The 19,523-nt window shown below is 44.3% G+C and overlaps 1 protein-coding gene across 2 annotated transcripts in view; it reads right to left on the bottom strand.

Annotated features, from left to right (window-relative positions):
- Window positions 1-19,523, bottom strand: part of SYN3 (synapsin III) — a 190,000-nt gene that overhangs the window by 155,026 nt on the left and 15,451 nt on the right. For both annotated transcript variants that reach the window (XM_015627320.3, XM_015627321.3), the window contains 2 exons: window positions 15,676-16,169; window positions 3,763-3,820 (listed from right to left, as the gene is read on the bottom strand). In XM_015627320.3, coding sequence (XP_015482806.1) covers window positions 3,763-3,820; window positions 15,676-15,992 — 375 coding nt within the window. In that variant the 5' untranslated portion in view covers window positions 15,993-16,169. The remainder of the gene's footprint in view (window positions 1-3,762; window positions 3,821-15,675; window positions 16,170-19,523) is intronic.

The following is a 19,523-nucleotide window of genomic DNA, read 5'->3' as shown; positions in this document are numbered from 1 at the left end:
CTTTAAGTTCAACTTAGCCTTAGAGCCATTTACTCATACTAATGCTTTTCATTTCTAAAATAACTTTTTTAGTACTTGTATTTCTAGAGAAAAGAACTATAGATGCATACACTGCAGTTCTGAAAGCTAAAAATCACCAGGCAAGTAAAAGCAACAACGTGGATCAAAATCTAAGCAGCTTATTTTAGCATAAAATAGAGATATTATTTTTAGACTCAGCTGTTCTCTTAAAGCTTAGAGCTTTACCCACAAAACTTAAAGCACCAGGGTTTTAATCAGAATTGGTCAAATAGATTTTCACTTTTGGATCAGTGTTTCAATCAGTCTCATGAACAACTATCATTGCTACAGAAGTGGAAAAACACCCAAATAAGCAAAATGCAATCCAAACTGCCTCCACAGAAAAAGGGGCCGTGACTCAGGAGAGTGCTTGGGCTGTCTTTATACCACCAAAGCCTTTCAACTCTCTCCCTGCAGCCAGCTGGAAGAAGGCAGTGGCACTGCTTGCCTGGTTTCACTAAATGGTGGACAATAATAAATCCTGCAGCCTTTAAAGCATATTATAAATATGGTTTCAGTGTTACACTGAAGATCAGAAGAGAAGAAAAAAAGGAGGAAACAAAGTCAGGCATCACGTTCATTTTGATGAATGAAAGAAGAGTGGTGTACACACCACAGTGTCCCTGCCAGCTCTCTCCTCATCCACCGGTATCAGGTGATGCCCACAGGAACCTCTGTCTCTTCCTGGGGATAATGGATGTGGAGAATGAGGGCTTGGGATTGCTATCAAGGTCATGCAATTCACACGGTGCTAAAGAACCAGAAAACCTTATTTGAGAGTCCATAAAACATATTTTCATATATGCTAAAGGCTTGCAGAAGCAGCTCCCTGAGCAGCAGGATGGTATTTAACAGTCTCTTCCCTGTGTATTACCCAGTGTCTAACATGAACTGGATTCACCTCTTGCAGAAACAGTATCATGAAGCATCTGCCTGTTTCTCGAATTCAGCTGAAGTGAGCCAATGCATTCCACAGAGCTGGGTGTGGGGGACAGACAGAGCAGGGCAGCATGATCACAAATGCCCTGCATTCCTCAGAGAAGGGGGAGGAAGCCTGGAGAGCTGGTAGGGATGTACAACCAGATTACTGCTGCTGAGAGAGGGAGAGGCACTGCTGCTTTCAGCACTCCTGCTCCATTACAAATAATCATGTCGTGGCTTTCAAAAAGTATCACCTACTATCCTGTTCTGCTTCCCCCACAGACTGCTAAACTGGCTTGCTTAGAAAGAATTAAGATGTAACAGAGATGGATATGAAAGAGGAGGAGAAAAACTTCAAACCAACTACTGAACATCCTGAAGGAATGGCAAAAGAGTTAGCATGGTAAGTAAAAATAAGGCAGTGGCTTTTTCCCAGTGTGGTTTTTCATGAGTATTTAACATTTGGATATTTCCTTTCATTGCTTTCTGCCATTCAAACTTCTTTGTTATTTAGCTTTTCAGATCAAAAGTGGTTTTTCTCCTATGAAATCTAAAAAAAGTTCCTAAGGCAAACTGTATTTCTGGCTAAGTTAATAATGTGTGGTTATCTAAAACAGGATCAAATGGAAAAATGAAAAACTAAATGAACTTACTGAGCAGACCAAATGGCTCAAGAGATGCCTAAAAGTCAAACTCTTAGGAGTTCTCTCTCTGATGAAGAATTTATTCAGAGCTGAACAGCCAGGTTAAGGCTTATGCACCATGGCACAGTGTGTGTCCCATTCAGGGGAGAGTTACAGGAGTGAAGACTGGTAAGCTGGGGACTCACAGAGAAATATGTGGACTATGTAGATGAACACAGTTATTCTTCCCAATTTTTTTTCCCCCTCTTTTATAAGAAGAACATTCATTTTTCAGGCAGAGAGGGTCAGCATTCAACTTCAGGGGACCTGTTCCTACAAGACTTTAGGCTCCTGGACTGCTTGAGGAAGAGGTGAAGAAGTTAGGAAGGCTCCAAATAAATAGGGTAGGATGAATGAAAACTAAATAGCAAAAAATACTGAGTAAGTATACTGGATGGACAAAATAAGGGAACAAAAAGACAGAGTCTGAAGAAAGCAGGGCCTCTCTCTTGACCTTAACAATGTGCAAGAGGGACCTGGGGTCAGATTCAAGGGCTGCCCTTGACAATGCAGCTTCTGTGTTTCCCTGGAGAGATAGTGATCCAGATGGGAAAAGTCATCATCCCTTCTCCTGAGAGATGCCTCCAAAGAAAAAGGGGCCATGGAGGAGTCAAGAGGAGCTCTCTGCCCACTAAATGGAGACGGGGCTGCCTGTTCTGAGTGGCAGGTAGGGAAAAAGTGGAAATAGCCAAAATCCTTGTTTTCCATTCCTCAACTCTCCTACCCACTGGGGGCTTCATTCCCTTGGGCAATGCTGCAGCCACTATGTGGGCACTTAATGAAAGGTGCAGGGGCCTGGCCATGGTCCTCACCAGTGAAATTGCATTGAGGTCTTTGCTTGGAGAAATTTGTTGCCTCATCTAGAGCATGGGTATTCAGCCTATGGGAAGGACTTCAGCAGGTGAACTGGGAAAGCCTCCCTACAAGACTCTGGGGGAAATGTGATAAACTACCTTGTGATGGTGACAAGGGTTACAGCTTGATCCCCCAGCAGGGATCAGGAGTCCACTTCTCACCTTCTGCACTCACCAACCATTTGAAGGCAATTCCTTTGTAAGGATCTCAAGTACAGTAACATTTGAGGAGAAGGATTATGAGGGGAAAGGCAGAGACTGGAAGTTTAGGAAAGAATTAACAGGCCATTTTGAAGAGTACCAGGTCTAGCTTTGAAGATGAACCTGCTTTGAATGATGGAAAGGGTTGGATCAGTGGCTTGAAGGGAAAACCTAAATTAACTGATTTCATGCTTCAATGTGAGTAGCATGATTTTAAAATTTTTTAATTTTTCCTATTCTCTTTTAGGAGAATTGCCAAGACAGTCAACAAAATAAAGACTTTGATAAGGTAATTCCAGGAAAAATTATTCTTGTTAATACCACCCAGACTGACAAGTGTGATATCAATAAAAAAGAAAAATCTGTCCCAGACACAGTTTGATCAGAACACGTATGCTCATGAACAGTCATAGACAACAGATCAGGACCACTTTGAAAAGAGAAGAAACAACTTTTCTCCTCTTGGGAGGCAATGGTCCTGAGAAAGTCTTCAAAACCACTGCATTAACAATCTGTACATCCACATGATGCAGAATCAACAGCCTCATAAAAACAGAAAATATCAGGTCATTCAAACAACATCCAGTGGTTTTCTTTACCCACCCAAATATATTTATAGTCCTGAGTATAAAGCAAACGTATGATTTCTTCAGGATCACTATCTTATCTCTACATCTCTCTTCTTATGACTGCTTTCAAGTTGGGTGCCTGCAGATGATGATTAATGTCCTGGGGTGACTTTATGATACTGGTATAATAACGATTTCTCTTTTGGCAACAGCATCCAGTCTCAGACGACATGGGACTTTTTCCTGACAGACACTGCACCGACACACAGAGCAGGGGACAGACCCAAACATGAAGAGGCTTCAGCTGAAATGAATGTCTGGTGCCAAGGCTAGCAGGGAAACAGAATGTGTCCAGTGCCCAGTGGAGCACATAAAAGAACAGGCTGTGAACCCCATCACTGTTCCTGGGACAGATTAGCTCTCCCTAGCTGTGTCCACATACATTCCTTAGAGAGAAATTCACTTGTCACTGACCTGTTCCACTCGGATTTCAAATTCTCCATTCACCTTCTTCCCCTGGAAATATTTGGCCCTGCAGAAGAAACAAGAGAGACAAACATGGTTAAATAAGATTTTTGGCTTTCATTACATACTGTTTTGCTTCTGCATTTCCCTTTTTGCTGAAGAATTTCTATCCGGGTCACAGAATGTTTTTCTAATTCCTATCTTCTTTTAGCTTTCTGTTCTCCAGGAGAAACCTGCCAAGCCAGATGAAAACCACATTGGAAAGTTCCTTCAAGGCTTGTTACTTTTTCATTTAATTTTCAAACTGAAAACCAAATGTTCTCCTAATCTTTTCCAGGGAACAACTCTAATCAGTGATTCCTTGCTATATCTCATTTAATACTCAATCTTTATTCTGTAAAAGGAGAGCAACATATGGCACAGCATTGGGAACTTCTTCTGATGTTGAGCAAGGAGCTTTACCATCACAGCTGAAGTAGTTGTGAAGCCTGTTCCCATGCTCTCGCACTCCAGAGCTGCTTTCCACTTCTGTTTCCTTATGCTATTGATTTAGGGAAGCTGTATCTGCATCTCTAGAGTGTCACTGATGAAGGATCTCTTCTCTTGAGCTGAAAAACTGTGTTTGCTTTAGGGTTGAACGCTCCTGTGAGAAGAACATACACCTTCTACCACCTGTGTTCCTATCTCCCCACTATTCAGACAACAAAGCACTTGTAGAAGGTTGCTCATGCAAGGGGAAGGCTGACAGTAGTGCTGGAGAAGAAAACAGAGGAAAAGAACAGGCAGTTTTAGCTTTTTATATTCATATTTGTGTATAATGCCCTTTATATTCATTGGTCAGTGGGGAAATTGCCAATATAAATTTCCCTGTGACTATTTCTCCCCAATTCTTCCTCTCACCTCTCACCTTGACAGAAGAAAATATGAATTTATTTTGTCAGTCCTCCTCCCCCATAAACTTCCAGAAGGCCATGTAAGCTCCAAAGGGCTCCTCTATTTGGAAAGCACTGAAAACAGTTCAGCCCTGCAAGAGCCATTTCCAGAGAAAAAGTAACTCTGAGTTCTGTTTCCAATTGGCAAAGACAGGACAGAATAAAGAAGTAAAGGAAAATGAGGGGAAGCCGGCTTTTCTCCCTATTTTATAGTATAAGCAAAAAAACAACTAAAAAAGATGGCTCACATCTTTACTATGTGCCTATTTGTTTCAATAAAAAAAGGAGAGACAGTAGGAAGGCAATTTTGCCCATGGCTGAAACACAACAGTTTATAGCTGAATGCTCCCCACCCCCAGAAATGTGATGTGTAAATAAAATGTTGCATTGTCATTCTGGCTCAAAATGAAATAGAAAATAATAGAAAAATGCATATAAAATGTCAAAAGCTTTCTGTTTAATTCTAACAAGGACATCTGAATGCTGTATCACACTTCCCTTCCCAGACAGCCCATCCATCAGCATGGTGCAAATAAGACTTCTGCATAGGACAGGGACGCTGTAGCAGCCAGGTGTAACCAAGACCAGGTGACTTGAACAACCCCTGTCTGTTTGGTATAAAAAGCAGATCTCTGGCCATTTTTCCTCCTTTTTTTTTTTTTTTTTTTTAAATTTATGAGCATTGGATATAAAAAACAACTCTGCAGACAAGCTAAGACATCATGCCTCTAACAATAAACAGGAACTGTAAATGCACTTAATAATTCCATTAAATTTCTGGAGGCATGGCTCAAGAGGGTCTGGCAACATTCCTCACTCCTAAACACTGGGGATATTGCTGGAACCAGTGACTTCTTAAAAGCTGCAATAAGCTTTCAGAGGGCTCACAGGAACTGGTCTGAAATTTGAGGCACACTATTCCCTGGTACAAGTTGGTTTTATTCCCAGCATGCTCATAATATATATTCCTTACCCACATTTATGAAACACACTTCCTCCCTCTATGGCCCCTCCTTTTTGTTGACCAGCTGGTTGCAAACTCCTTGGTGCTGCTTTGCTTCAGCTTGTAATGGAGAGCGATTAACCACAGCCCTCAGCCTGGTTCAGACGCAGCAAAGAAGCTGCTTGGTCCAGGAAATCAGCCTCCACAAGGTTACAAAATCATCTTTCTCCTCTCTGCAGTACAGGCTGGGCTTAAGGATGGTCACACAGAGGGTGCATCCAGCCTTGGGAGTTGTTGGAGTAGTGCAAGGGACCTGAGCTTAGACACTGTGTGACCTCTCTGTCCTATCCCTCTTTCCACACTGGTTGTCTCATCCAACATCCCCAGAACTTTCCTTTAACAGTACAGTATATCACTTTCTTTCCAAGACAGCCCCCCAGAAGCTTAACCTGCTCTGTCTGTGAAGACTACAGGTGCTAAGCAATTTGCAGCCAAATATTTTGGTCCACCCATCATTTTGACACAGCCCAGGGTAAGAATAAATCATTTCTTACTGAAACATCTCTGAAATGGATGGAGTGATGTTTTCAATTCTCACCTAGGGTTTTGGAAGCCCGGGGAAGTAGAGGCTATCACACTGAAATGAAAAATGGCATTAGCATCCTCCTGGAGCCCCTCAAATTTTAAGCAAGCTGAAATCATTGATGATGCTGTGGAAGCATCATACCTCTTGCAAGAGAGAGACTCTTCTGGTCAGGTCTGCGCAATGTCTGAAATGGCTTGTGGTCCTTACAGTGGGCAAGAGAAAGGAAAGGAAGACCATGTTGCTGCAGTGGGGCTGCATGAGAAAGAGGGATGTTTCTGGCAATCTCATGGCTGTACAAGACATTTTTGGATGCTCTCTGCCCCACAACCACCTGAGCAAGTCTCCTCCAGACCTCTGTCTAGGACCTGACTCCTGCAGAGTTATCTAGGCAGCTTGTAGTGTAGCAGAGGAGCTGTGCCCAGAAGACCAATCCAAAAACTTTCTGGGAACCTCGGAAGTGTCCCCACTCTCCTTCAGCATAGCCAGCTCCCAGTGATGAGAGGAGCAGCTCATGGCCCCAGGAGGGCTCAACGTCCCCAGCTGGGGACACTGGGCAAGTCACTTGCCACACAGACCTGCAGCCAGGCAGTCTGCAGCACTGACCACTGCTTGGCTGGCCACCCCTTTATTTTAAAGCATGTCAGATGTTCAGCTCAGCAGAACACAGAGCTATAATTTGGCTAGGCAGGGTGCAGATGGGCTGGTGCGGCTGCTGTGATCTCAGTGAATTAGCATGTAAACATGTTTTGACTGAAGAAAACTGCGGGGCCACGCTCGAGAGCGGTTCCTGGGTGGGATCTATAGAGCTAGGCAACCCATTGAAATGTGGCCCCATGGACTGGGAGGGAGGAAGCATCATGATAAACAGCCAAATGTCTGCCCTGGCTTGCAGGAAAGAAGCTTGCCTTGAACCCCTCTCTCTGATTAAGAAGCTGCATGCTTTGGAAAAGGACATATTTTCTGGGTGCAAAGGCATCAAACAAACCTAACTTTTGCTTTCTGCCTCAGCTCTGACATGATTACAGGGACAAAATAAACCCAATGCCACTTCTTATGAAGTAATCTGGAAAGGATAGAAGTTTATTTTGCAGAGATATTCTGTAAACCAGCTCCAGTCTGCCTCAATTACCATGGCTGGAGGAAGCATACACAACAATTTTCTATTGGATATGAAGTGTACTTTTAACAGCAGCAGGGAATAATAAAAGATCAATTCACCTCCCATTACCTACCTCAGGCTAATTCACAGAATTTCAGATCTTCCTAGGAGAGACCTCAGTGGAACTGCTATAGCAAATATTGGAATGCTGTCTTGGAAACTGGGAAGCCATTCTTCAGATGAACTAATAAGCCTGAGCCCAAATCCCCTGTGATGTGAGTGAACCCTGACTCACACCTGTGTCACTGTTCAACAGAGGCCTTGAGCTACAAACTCAAGAGCTGGCTGGTACCTTCAACCCCAAAATAGGCTCTCCTCACTGAGAGCATGAGAGAAGGACACTAGGATATTGAAATAGCAAATTCCTCCTAACCCTCTGACTGAGCTTATGCCTCTGGATCAAGACACAACAAGCAGAGAAAGCCAAGCCAAACTTTGCATGAAAACCACTTCTTATCTGGAGCAGGAAACAGCCTTTCCTATGCTGTAGAGGGGCCAGAGCAAAACACGATGAAGAGAGAAATGCATGGGACTCTTGGGGAGACGTGGGTAACAGAGTGGGTGGAAGAAAGGAGAGAAGTGGTAAGAAGAGACTCGAGTAAACAAACCAAAAGGCAATTTACCATGGGTAAATTCTGGAATTATCAGAATTATTTCCCTGGTATCACATTACACATATTTCTCTTGAGCCCTTGGGTAAATAAGGCATGTAAGTTCTTTCTGGATAATCCAGGAAAAGGCGAGGCTGAAGCCCCCTGGTTTGGGTGTGGGGGCACCTCGGGGAGGGTGGGGAGGTGGTGAGCCACTGTATAAAATCCCCGTGTCAAAGGGCCTGGGGGCCCAAGTGATGCACAAGGCACTCACTGTATGTCTGCATTGTCTCCTTCATAAAAGGGGCTGGGACTGGGAAAAAGGAGGCAGTTTCCAAGATACTGGCTAGCAGCTGCTGGAATGCCTCGACCCCCCCAGCCCCTACATGCTATAAGGGCAGCATGGAAGGGGAAGGGAGAGGAGAGATGCATTTCTGTCCCTTTTTATTTTCCAAGAGTGAAAATAAGGAAGGTTTTCCTTTCAGGAGCCAGTTCTCACTCACTCCACCACTTTTCTCCACTTTAGAAATTCTCAGCCATACATAATAAGGAATTTTGAGATGGTCAACTCCTGACTGCCCAGGGCATAGGGATGGGAAAAATCGCTCCATAAATGTTGAGGTCTGCAAACTGCTGGAGCTTTTGTCCACATCTACTTTGGCCCAGATGCCTTTATGCAGTGTTCAGCTGTGAGATGGACTGGTTGGTAATTAACACTTATTCTGCAGGAGTATCTTGGGTCAAGGGACGGGGGCATCAGAATGGCAAATAAGAGCGACTGATGTGTGCTTTGGCACCTCAGAAAACAAGGTTTGAATTAAAAGTTAAATGGGCCAGAGGCAAGTGCAGAAAGAAAGAAAAGGTATCTACATTGCTACCTCCTGCTCATCACATACTGACAGGGAAGGACCAATGAATAAATCTCAAGTTTGTGGTGGGTCAAAAGGTAACCCTAAATACACTGATACTTCTCCAGGAGCTCCATAGAAGTTTCAGCTCCATCCCTGGGGCACAGCAGTGCTGCGACCAGCCCTGTTCCTCCCTGGGGCAAGATCACCTTGCTCTTGGTGCTGTCACCACCTGTCTTGTTGTGGCCACTGAAGACAGAGCCAGCTCCACAGCGCTGCAGGTGTGTCCTCAGTGTCCTCGGTCGGGCTGTGGGAACAGACTTCTTTTGTTGCCTTCTGGGAAGAACCACAAAACCCAGCCCACTCTGGTTACTGTAAAGCCACCCCTGAAACATCATTAGTTGTGGGATCACATCAAGGGAAGGAAGGCCTCACCCGAAGGGGGTTGTGCTGGGCTCTGATGGCAGTACAGGTTAGGGTTTTTTTGGATAAAGGAAGTCCTCCTGGTGAGGTCCTTGGTCCTGGTGAGGTCCCACCCTACAGGGCTGGGAGGATTTTCTTGGCTTGAATGCAGATGGAAAGGGAAGTTTTAGGGCAGCAAGGGAGAAGGGTTTTTAAAATCTTCTTTTGTGAGTCCTCCCTTTCAGAAGGCCTGTTTTCCGGGGAGACCTGGCTTGGCAAGCCACTGTCACTTTAGGGATCGCGGACACAACCATTCAGGCCGCTCGTTCTATTCAAGGAATTGTGGAGTCCCACACAATAGCAGCCTCCCAGCATCTTCCTGTGCCACCTCCTGCTCATCAAACGGGGGTAATCAAAGCCATCCCCCCACCAAGAGAAGAAGCACTAGTTAGTGCAGCGCTATTGCTTTTGGGCACAGCTTTTTGTGCTTCTCTGAGCTGTCAGAATAGGAAGGACACTTTGCTGTAGGTCTGGTCCCCCACCCAGGCTGCACTGTGGTCACATTCCTCCTGCCCACAAAGAGCTGGGGGTAGGAGGGTAGGGGGTGGAGGTGGGGTACTGCATGAAGTACAACATGAGGCAGCAATTTGATTTTGTGTATTATCAAAATAGTGCATTGCTGGAATATTTCCACATTGCTAAATCTAAATAATATGGCCTGGAGCTGTTTGCAAGGGGTATCATTTTTTGTTGAGGATTTAGCAATATTTTTTTCCAGCCTACTTCAGTTCTTGAATTCGAGGAGCAGTAGGACTGGACTAACTTGGACCAGCCGTGGGACTTTCAGGCAGAAGAAATCTGGCAAACAAACCTTGAGAAATGTATCTGAGGGTTGGGTTTGTTGGAGGATTTTTTTTTTCTGATATGTACAGGACTAGGCAGGACATTCCGAGGTTAAATTCTATGCATTTATAGGAACTCTGGTAAAGTAATTAAGGACCCAGATTTGACTTGCATTAGCATAGTTATAACCTGGTGGGGAATATTTTCCATATTCCTTGTGTCTATTTTTGTAATGATACTAATCCTTTACATTTCTGTATCACCTTTCATTTAGGGGGACTAGATCCCAAGATACTTTACGTATGCAGGACAAAAATACAGACAGACATGACGGTGCTATACCTAAAACAGATTGGAAAGTGATGTGATAGATGCAATTTCTTGAAAACTTTTGACAGCCTTGCCTCCTTTTCACCTCTGTGTCTGTATGCTAGGGAATAGAGAAACTCTCCGTGCTGCTCCCAGGCGTGCACATGTGCACAAACACACACACACTCCTTTGACACAAACTTTCCTCCCCTTTCTGCTTTCCACTTCTCAAAAAGTGGAATTTGGCAAGAAGTGTAGGAACAAAAATATTTGGTCCTGGGTAGACAAAGCTAAATGACGAAAATATAAGGACTTTCTAACCAGATTTGTGAAAATATGTATTTTATGTGTAAGTTCTTTCAAATTACTGCAGCATGGTTGGACAGAACTTGTGAAACCTTAAAAGTTCACCACTGTGTAAATAAAAACTTGTTCATAATAATCTGTTGTGAGTGACCAACATGCTAGATGATTTGGGACTTTCTTATCAGGAAATATAGACAAAAGTTTGCAATTCTACCAGCAAATTCTGAAGTTCAAAGCTTAAATTCCAAAACTTCTCATTATGTTTAAATAAATTAGGAACAGAAATATTCCTCTTAATGGAAGCCTTAGTATATCACCTTTAGCTTTCTGAAAGCATGAAATGACTCATGACACTCATTGAATATTTTTAAAAGGAATTCCTTGAAAAAACCCCAGGATTTAGGAACTCCCATGACACTAAAATTCAGTATTAGACTGTTGTTATTTCACAATCAAATTTTAAGGCAAATGACAAATTTAGGGCTCAATATTTTCATGTTACAAAAGCAAAAATAATTTTTTTATTAAAAGAAGTTGGTATTTTCCTTTGATCAGTATAAGACAGTAATCCTGCCAAATCTATCCATAATTAGACCTGAATCATGACGTTATTGCTATACAAAGAACCATTTTAAATGTCTTAAGAGGATTTCATTCAGTATTAATCACAGTTTCTCTCTTCCATGATCTTAAAATTTTTGGAGACAGTATGTTCAGGCAGATTTGGCTGTGAATTAAAGGGGAGAAAAAAACAATGCAATTTTGTGTCTCCACTGTGACTTATTTTTTTGGTGAAGCATTTCACAATCCTCTTGTGTGTAACTGCTGCACACAGGGCACGTGTATTTTGGGCAAGGCAGCAAACAGCACTGTGAGCTCTGGAAACAGCCTGAAATGTGGACAAAACACACCAATGGCTTTAAAAAGCCAGATGAGCTGTTTAACAAATGTAACTTAGATATCCAGCAAATGCAACAAGAACAACTCTTTATGCTGTCTGGTCCAGAAAGCAATGCTTTTAGCATGTGTGGCTAATAGGAGCCTTAGCTGTGCTTGATCACTTCCCCCATAAGCTGTTTAAACATGAGGCATTAGGCTGGAAAGCTGAGCACTTTCACAGAGGATGGGGGTTAATAATTCACACTGCAAAATCCTGTTTGATCTGCTGAGAAATTCAATCCAGCTAGAGCACAATTTTGCTTAATAGCATGGTGGGCGAGGAGGTTGCCAGAGGTGGGATGTTTCCCTCCTGGCTGAGGTCAGGCTGCTGGAGCTGGCCCATGTGTCACCACCTGTGGTCTGCTGTCCCCCTTGCTCATGGTCCTGCTCCCGTTTGCTGCGTGTCCAACACACACCTGTACTCATGTCTGAGCTCCTTCTTCTCTGGCAGCTGCTGTAGGTGAGTTGTGGATGTGTTTTTGGAAGTCTCCCAAGGCACAGATACTCCCAGCCAACCAGAAGGAGCCTCATTCTCCAGGTGGAGGCTCCCCAGCTGAGAAATGTGCCAATAATGACAGAAGAGAAGCCAAGCTTTTCCCTGGTGTGTTGATGCACAGGCAGATTCACTGCTGTGCGTGCCTCTGAGGGCTGCCTGTCAAAGCCATGAGCACGAGGGAGCTGTATAGGTAGGATTTTCCTCTCGGGCACATCCTACACATGGCAACTCACTGCGTGCTTCCTTGCAAGGTCTAGAGCTGCGTCTTTGAGGAGAACGGAAAATTTGTCAAAATGTTGCCACTTTAACAGAAAGCTGGGTGAGTTCCCTTGTTCTTAATAGAATGTACCTTTCTTTTACTGCTGCTAATGCAGAAAGCAGCTGATCATATTTTGTGGGACTCACATTGTTTTTATAGTACTTTGCCTAAGGAATAAACCAGAGCATATTGCCATATGCCAAGAACGGCAAGGATTTTATGGTGGAAGACAGGCCATGGATTCCCATGGATGCTCTTTCTTTCCTTCAGACCTCTGAGAGAAATTTAGTGCTATACTGTACCATCAGAGACATAGTAGGTCCTCAAAAATAGAAAGGATTGTCATTTGTCACTTTAAAGTGCATTTAACATGCACTTGCCTGTTTGGGTTGTTAAAGCATTTCATCGAGCCCTTGTGCAACACCTCATCCTAACCCACAACTGCAGCCTTTGCTGTAATACAAACAGTGATGATAAATTAATGTCTGGCTTGGCAATATTGCTAGTCTCCAATTCTGAGAAAGTGTTTTCATTTAGAGAAGAGAAATCAAATGGCAGATTCCACTGTCTCTCACCCTTCCTGTCTGTGAACAAGCTGGTCCTTGTTGTAAACACTATGTAACTTGCTCTCAGGGGCAGGAGGAACTGTGGAAGCCCCTCACCCTTGAAATAAGGGCAGCACATCAGTAGTTATTTCTTTGAGATTTTTTTAGTTAGCTATTTCAAAAGGAGAAGGAAAGAGTTTCTTGAAAACTGAACACAAAGGTTTCACAAGTAAAAAGACCAGAGGAGGCAGAGGCAAAATGAATTACAAACATAATGCTCCTTCCAAACCCAGAATCACCAGCACAGAAGTAACAATGTGCTGTTGTTCACCTTCCAAAGTCTGAGACTGTTTCCATACATGATGCAGAGTGGATAGTCAGAATCCCTGGGTAATCAGCTTTGTCAGCTGGGCTCTCACAAGGCAAGCACTGCTTCCTGAGGCTGCTCAGCCTGAACTCACACAACACCCTGGCTGAGACCAAGAAGGTGACTGCCTCTGCTCAGAAGTACCTTACCAAAGATAGACATCCACAAAACCATGGCTCTTCAGTGCTGCTCTCAAGGGCTCACTGAATTTCCTGGAGACACAAAAATCCACCAGGAGGAAGCACTTGTGGCCCACTGGAATGGTTGCATTGGTATGCTCTCTCAGAAAGGACCAGCCTTTCAGCAGTGGAAGTTTCCAGGCATGCATTTCTGTCCATGCTACAAAGAGCCATGGAAGGCAAGGGTTAGTAATGTTCTTTCCTTGTTTTTTCATGTCATACATACATCAGGGTTTGATCGTGAATTCATACACTAATTTTGTTGGGTGTCCTCACAGCCTTAGAGAAAGTAAAGGCAGGGAGTCTTTGCAAGCAGCATTTGATACCTGCAAACTTGTGGGTTGAGTCAGAGAGCTGGGATAAATGAAAGGGGTATCTCATCATTCCTAGAAACTGCTAAGCTATAGACAGCAGAGGGATAGCCAAGACAGCAGGATGCAAGAAGTGCTTACAGGAGTGGAGGAGTGAGGACAGCATGGGTAGCCTTGTTTAAAGGAAGGTATACTTCCTTTTTATATATCCCAGCTGCTGCTGCCTCAGCAAGCTCAGCTCACAGACCACAAAGTCTGCATGACAGAGCAGCAGCTGGGAGATATAAAGACAGGGATTCAAATGAACTGTGTGTATTTTAAAACATGAAAACACTGCAGCAGGGTCCAACCCCTCCTTGTCTTTTGCCCTGCCCTAACTACTTCCAGCACCATTAATCTTAAGGAAAAACTAGACTGGCCTTTCAGCCAGGGCTTTCCTCTCTGATTACAGTGGTTGGACTACACAGTGCCGGGTAAGCCCCAGATGCTGGAACTGTGCATCAAAAGCACTCCCATTCCCAGACTGGGGATGCTGTGTTAAGGGACTGCCACCTGGCAGCATCTCCAAGGAACTGCAAAAACACTGCAGAGACAGAGGTTAGTGAGCATCAGCCGGCAGGAGACGCGTGGTGCACCCAGGAAAGAGAGACCAGGTCTGGTTGAGCCAGACCGGTGCTGCCGATTGACGGAACCGGCGTTAAGGGACTGCTACTGTGATGGAAGGCTCTAGGGCAGGGAAACATTCATGGTGACCCTTATCAGGGACTTTTCTTGTTCTTCCTTTGAGAAAAATCTCACTGTTTTCCCTCTCTTACTTCAAGTTGGCTGAAGATGCCTGACCTAGTTGTATTCAGTCATGGTCTCATTTAGGTAAGAGCTAAGCTTTTGGTTTGTGAAGAGACACCTAAAAAGGTAGGTCTCACCTTGTCCCCGCTCTTCTAGTTAAAGACCAAAGGTGACAACTGTACTAAAGAGTGGCGTGGGATGAACAGAAAAATAAAATAATCTCCCTTGACCAAGACCAAATAACCCAAATTCTTTCACTTTGAAGTCTTCATTACTGTCCCCTTACCTGGACTACTCTTTCTTTCTTATGTCTTGCGATAAGGTGGCAGATGAAACAAGATCATCTTCCCAACACATTCGGTAGGATTTTTCCCCCAGATAAGGCTGTCAGACAGGTTGCCTAAAGCTTTCTAAACAGCTGACTTTGAATAGGAGCATACAAAAGGCAGTAAGTAATTTCTCTAACATTTCAGAAGGCTTAAATTGGGAACACTTTGGAAAGTGTACTGTGCTACCCAATATGATAGGAAACAAACTTCCAAACTTTTGTTTGTACAGAGACCTGCATGAATAAGACAAATTTGAGGCTTAGCTGAGCCTGAGATCCTTTTGCCAATAGTTGTTGCTGTGCTTAGCAGGTGAAGGGCCCTTGACAGGTAGTATGAAGTTTGGTTTTCATAATTTTTGCATAAATTTGCATACAGAGAAAAGCTCAAGAGATGGAGAGCTGGAGAGATTGAGTCACTTTTAATTTTTAGAGTCAACACAGTGGATTAAGGTCCAGAGCCACATCATTAACACGCCTTCAGCTGTGACCTCTCAAGATCATTGCTAGATATGACAGCTTGGCTAAGCCTGCTGAGCCAAGAACTCCCTATATGTGTTCACACATTAAGGCTATGAAGAAGTTGGTCAATGAATACCAAATGAACATTTTTTACCAAGGAAGTTATGAAAAATCCCACTCTGCCATTCGCACAAGTTGTCTGACAGACACCAACCTGGGGCCAGAGCTGGTGACCCAGATGTGAAAGCATCCGTGCACCCCCTGCCGATTATCCGTGATTCCCAGATCGCTGAGAATGTGGAGCCGAATTCAGTGGGGGATCACACATGACTTACCAGTCCGTGTGCGCATCATCGATCACCAGGAGGATCTTGGGTTTCTGTGCCACGGGCGGTGCGGGCCCGGCCGAGTGATCCATCAGTCCCGCGGCCGCTTGCGTGGTTTGCTTCATGGCGCTGGAGATGGAGCTGAAGATGCTGCTGCCGGCAGAGGAGGAGTGTGAGGGCTGGGGTGGCTGCAGGTGCTTTCTCTCCGTGGCAGGAGAAACCGGGGAGCTGGTGGAGCTGTCGGGGCGCTGCAAGTCCATCATGTAGCCATTGGGCAGATTTGCCACGAAACTACTGTCTGAGAGACGCCGCCGGAGGAAATTCATTGCTGCAGTGTTGTGGGGAAACTTTCGCAGCAAGAGCAAGGCTGAACTGTGCTGTTACCAGTCCTGGAGGATGTCTCTGTGTCCGTGTCTTCTTAAAGTCCAGAAAGGCAGGCTTTACCCCTTGAAATCGTGCTGGAGATATATGCCTAATTTTGTCAGCTATATTTGCTTTCTCTCCTGTGGGAAGAGAATCAAAGATTTGTATGTGAGATACATACTGCGAGACCGAGATAAGTGACCCCCTTTTGGTCTCTTGGACAGGTACCTTAATCAACAAGAGAAGAAAAGACTGCTGGTTGCCATGCAGTATTCCACACCGCTACAGTCAAACAGGATAAAATATGTGTCACGATTCTCATCCCCAAATGTTTTCTGGTCAGTACAGACCAGCCTGCCCTAGCTTAGGGGCTAACAATTCTATCACTGTGGAGAAAGAAAAAATTACTCAGATAAATGTTAATTTTAAAAAGAGAGGCATCTTATTTCTGCTATCTTGTGCGTTAAAAATTACAGAATAACTAGCAAATAATCCAAATGGATATAAAGTTGTATCATCTCTGGTAGGCTTGTGAGCAAGGTTCTGAATGAAAGAAACGAATGTTTGAAATTCAAATAGGATATAAACAACAAATGGCAGAAAAATTCCCACACACATTTTGATCAAATTCAGTGACAGAAATTACTCTTTTCTGCCCCTCCTCCTCTCTGCACTCAGACTCTAAGCCAGGTGCTCACTGGTACTTTCTGATTTTCGAAATTCACTTGTAGGAACTTTGCAGGTATTCAGAACTAGAAATTTGGCTGTCTGATCTTCACATAGTTTTTTCCTCTCTTGTTGGTGTTTTTGGTTTGTTTGGTTTTTTGTTTGTTTGCTTTGTTTTGATGAAAATTTATTCTGCTCAGCTCTTCAAGTGAGAAAATTAACACAGTGAAATGTGGGTATTTGACTTTTCTCCCTCAACCATGGTATAACTTTGTTTTTACTCAGAGTACTAAATATTTTGGTAATTAAATAATCTCACAGTTTAAAAAAAAAAATCACCTCTAGGCACATCCCAGAAGACAGAATTGCACAGTAATTTCCCAAGGAATTGTTATTTGTTAAGACAGCCTTTGAGTTTTGGTTGGTGAGATTTAGGAGAAAAACAAAAGAAAATTATTACTGGTAAAATACATATGTTTTTCAAGACAAACATATTTCCAGAAAAAAAAAAAAAAGAGTTATCCCACACATCAAGTGAGATGAGTCTCATGCATCGTGATATCATTGTTTAAATTATGCCTAACCTCCTTCAAGTCTCTTTGAATGGCCCCCTACAGATACTGGAGCTGCTTGCCTTCACCTGGTTTGGTCTCCCTTACTGCTCACCCTCTTGTGCCAAACTCTGATTGCCTCCTGATGGCAGAAAATTGTCTTTTCCCAGTTGTCCAAGAGAATTAATTGCCAGTCTTCCTCCTGGAGCTGTGGGTGAGAGCTCATGGAGCAACCAAATAGCTTTCTTAAAATAAGCTCTCATTTATTCTCACCTACAGGGATTTACAAAGCTTTACAGACAAAGGAGTCAGACCTGTCCACATCTGTATCTCTTGTAGCCCCCAAACACTTCAAGAGGCTCAGATGAGCCTACCTGGAAGTCAGCAAGCTACAAAGAGCCCCTCGGCATGTCCCCAAATCTCGTTGTCCATCACCACCCCGACTCCACAGGCACAGGATCCATCCGGAGCAGAAGGCTCCCTGCTGCTGACATTGGCTTATTAAAGTAATTTTTGTTTTGCTTTCTAAGCCCTGGCAGTGCAAGTCCTCTGACTTTGCTGCAGCCTGGAGGTGGTCTTTTCCCAGGGAATGGCTCAGGAAATCTTTAATGACTTCCTGCCACGTTCACAGTCGATAATGTATCTCAGGGTATTGTGCTGACTTCCCGCCTGGTCCTGGTGCACCCGGTGACTGCACAACATCAGCAGACACACTCCAGGGAGCACTTTAGCAGCACTGGCTGGTTCTGCAGCAATTGTTCAAAAAAGCAGCTAATGGAGAGTACCCATGAATTGTGAGCTAGCTACTCACCTCACATATACACCCACACAACACTTGTCCTACTGCAGGAACGGTGAGTGCCAGCACAGTGCCATCCACTGTTACCTGTCCACGATGACCTGGGTAGTACAGCCTACAAAGGCTTTGAGGGATTTATATACCACAGACTGGGTAAAAATGTGCTGTGCTGTCCTCTGCTCATGAACCTGTGTTTTCCCCTTGCATAACACCAATAAGAAAAATCCACTCCCTTGAGTGACAATAAGGAGTAGGTGCAGTCCTGGTTAATGAGAAGCATGCCAAAGACGTCTATTGTTAGAAGGGGTCCAAATGAGTATCCCATTATTGTGTACAGCTATTAGACATGCTCTTTTCTAGGGCCTTGGTGTTAACTGGCAAGATGTGGGGCATAAATTTGATACTGGTCTTGGGAGAAGTGCCTGCAGCACAAGATACCTTTTATGCTCTTTGCACGACTTGCACAACCTCAGAGCTGCTGGTTCCTGCTGTGGCAGCTCCCAGCCACGGGAGGGAACCTGCCCCCAGCCACACAGGCTGGACAAGGCTCTTGTCAAAAGACAGTATCCCTGGGACAGGGTCCATAAGGACTTGCATTTTTGTGAAGGTGCTTCTTCCCCACTGCCAGGTATTTGCACAGCTGCTTCCTCTCCTGAGAGATTTGCGCTCTCCAAATGAACATGGGTAACTTGCAAAGCATCAGCAAGTAAATAAATGAGCAAATGTCTCTGCTGGCCCCTGCAGTGAGGGAAGAACAGCATGGAGGCTCATGACCTAGGGTGTCCCGAGGCTGGGTAAGGCCAGAGTATTCCATGACGTGTATGGAAGGCATAGAGTTTTCCTCCGCAATGGGGCTTCTCAAATTGTGCCCAGTGCTCGCACTAAACAATTTGTCATACCTAGTGCAAGGCCATGACCACTCTCCTCCTGGACCCTTTTTTTTTTGTCCACCAGGGGTTTCGTAGTGGGAGATGTTGCCCAGGAGATGCTGGAAGCTGGCAAAATTCTCTTGTCTAGAGAGTTTGGGGCATTGTACTTAGTCTGGCCTTTCCCTCTGCTGGTTGGCACAGGCTCCACTATCTGCTAAGACTGGGCTGCATGCCGTTGGCTTAGGGAGGAAGGAGAGGAAGCCTAAGCCCTGATGTCACAGGGAAATCTCTCTCTGGCAAAGCACACAGAGGTTAAAATCAAACAAGATGACACTGCTGCAGCAGTGAGCGGTGCCCGGCTCTACTCTGGGGTTCCCGTCAGGTACCTCGACTCTGGGCATCTCAAAGTGATGGCACAGACTGTCCTCTCATTACATACGTATTTCTAATGAGCTGGACAAGGTAATTTAAATAGATTTTATCTTTTTTTTTTTTTTTTTAATGACGTAATTGGTGGCTTCCCTGTATCAATTTGTCAATTGCCATTAGTGCCACCACAGAGGAGACCTTCTCTGCAGTGGGAGCAGTGCAAACTGCCAGGAGGTTTTC

This window comes from Parus major, chromosome 1A, assembly GCF_001522545.3.
Source record: "Parus major isolate Abel chromosome 1A, Parus_major1.1, whole genome shotgun sequence".
Classification (NCBI taxonomy): domain Eukaryota; kingdom Metazoa; phylum Chordata; class Aves; order Passeriformes; family Paridae; genus Parus; species Parus major.
This window is presented reverse-complemented; position numbering and strand designations above follow the sequence as displayed.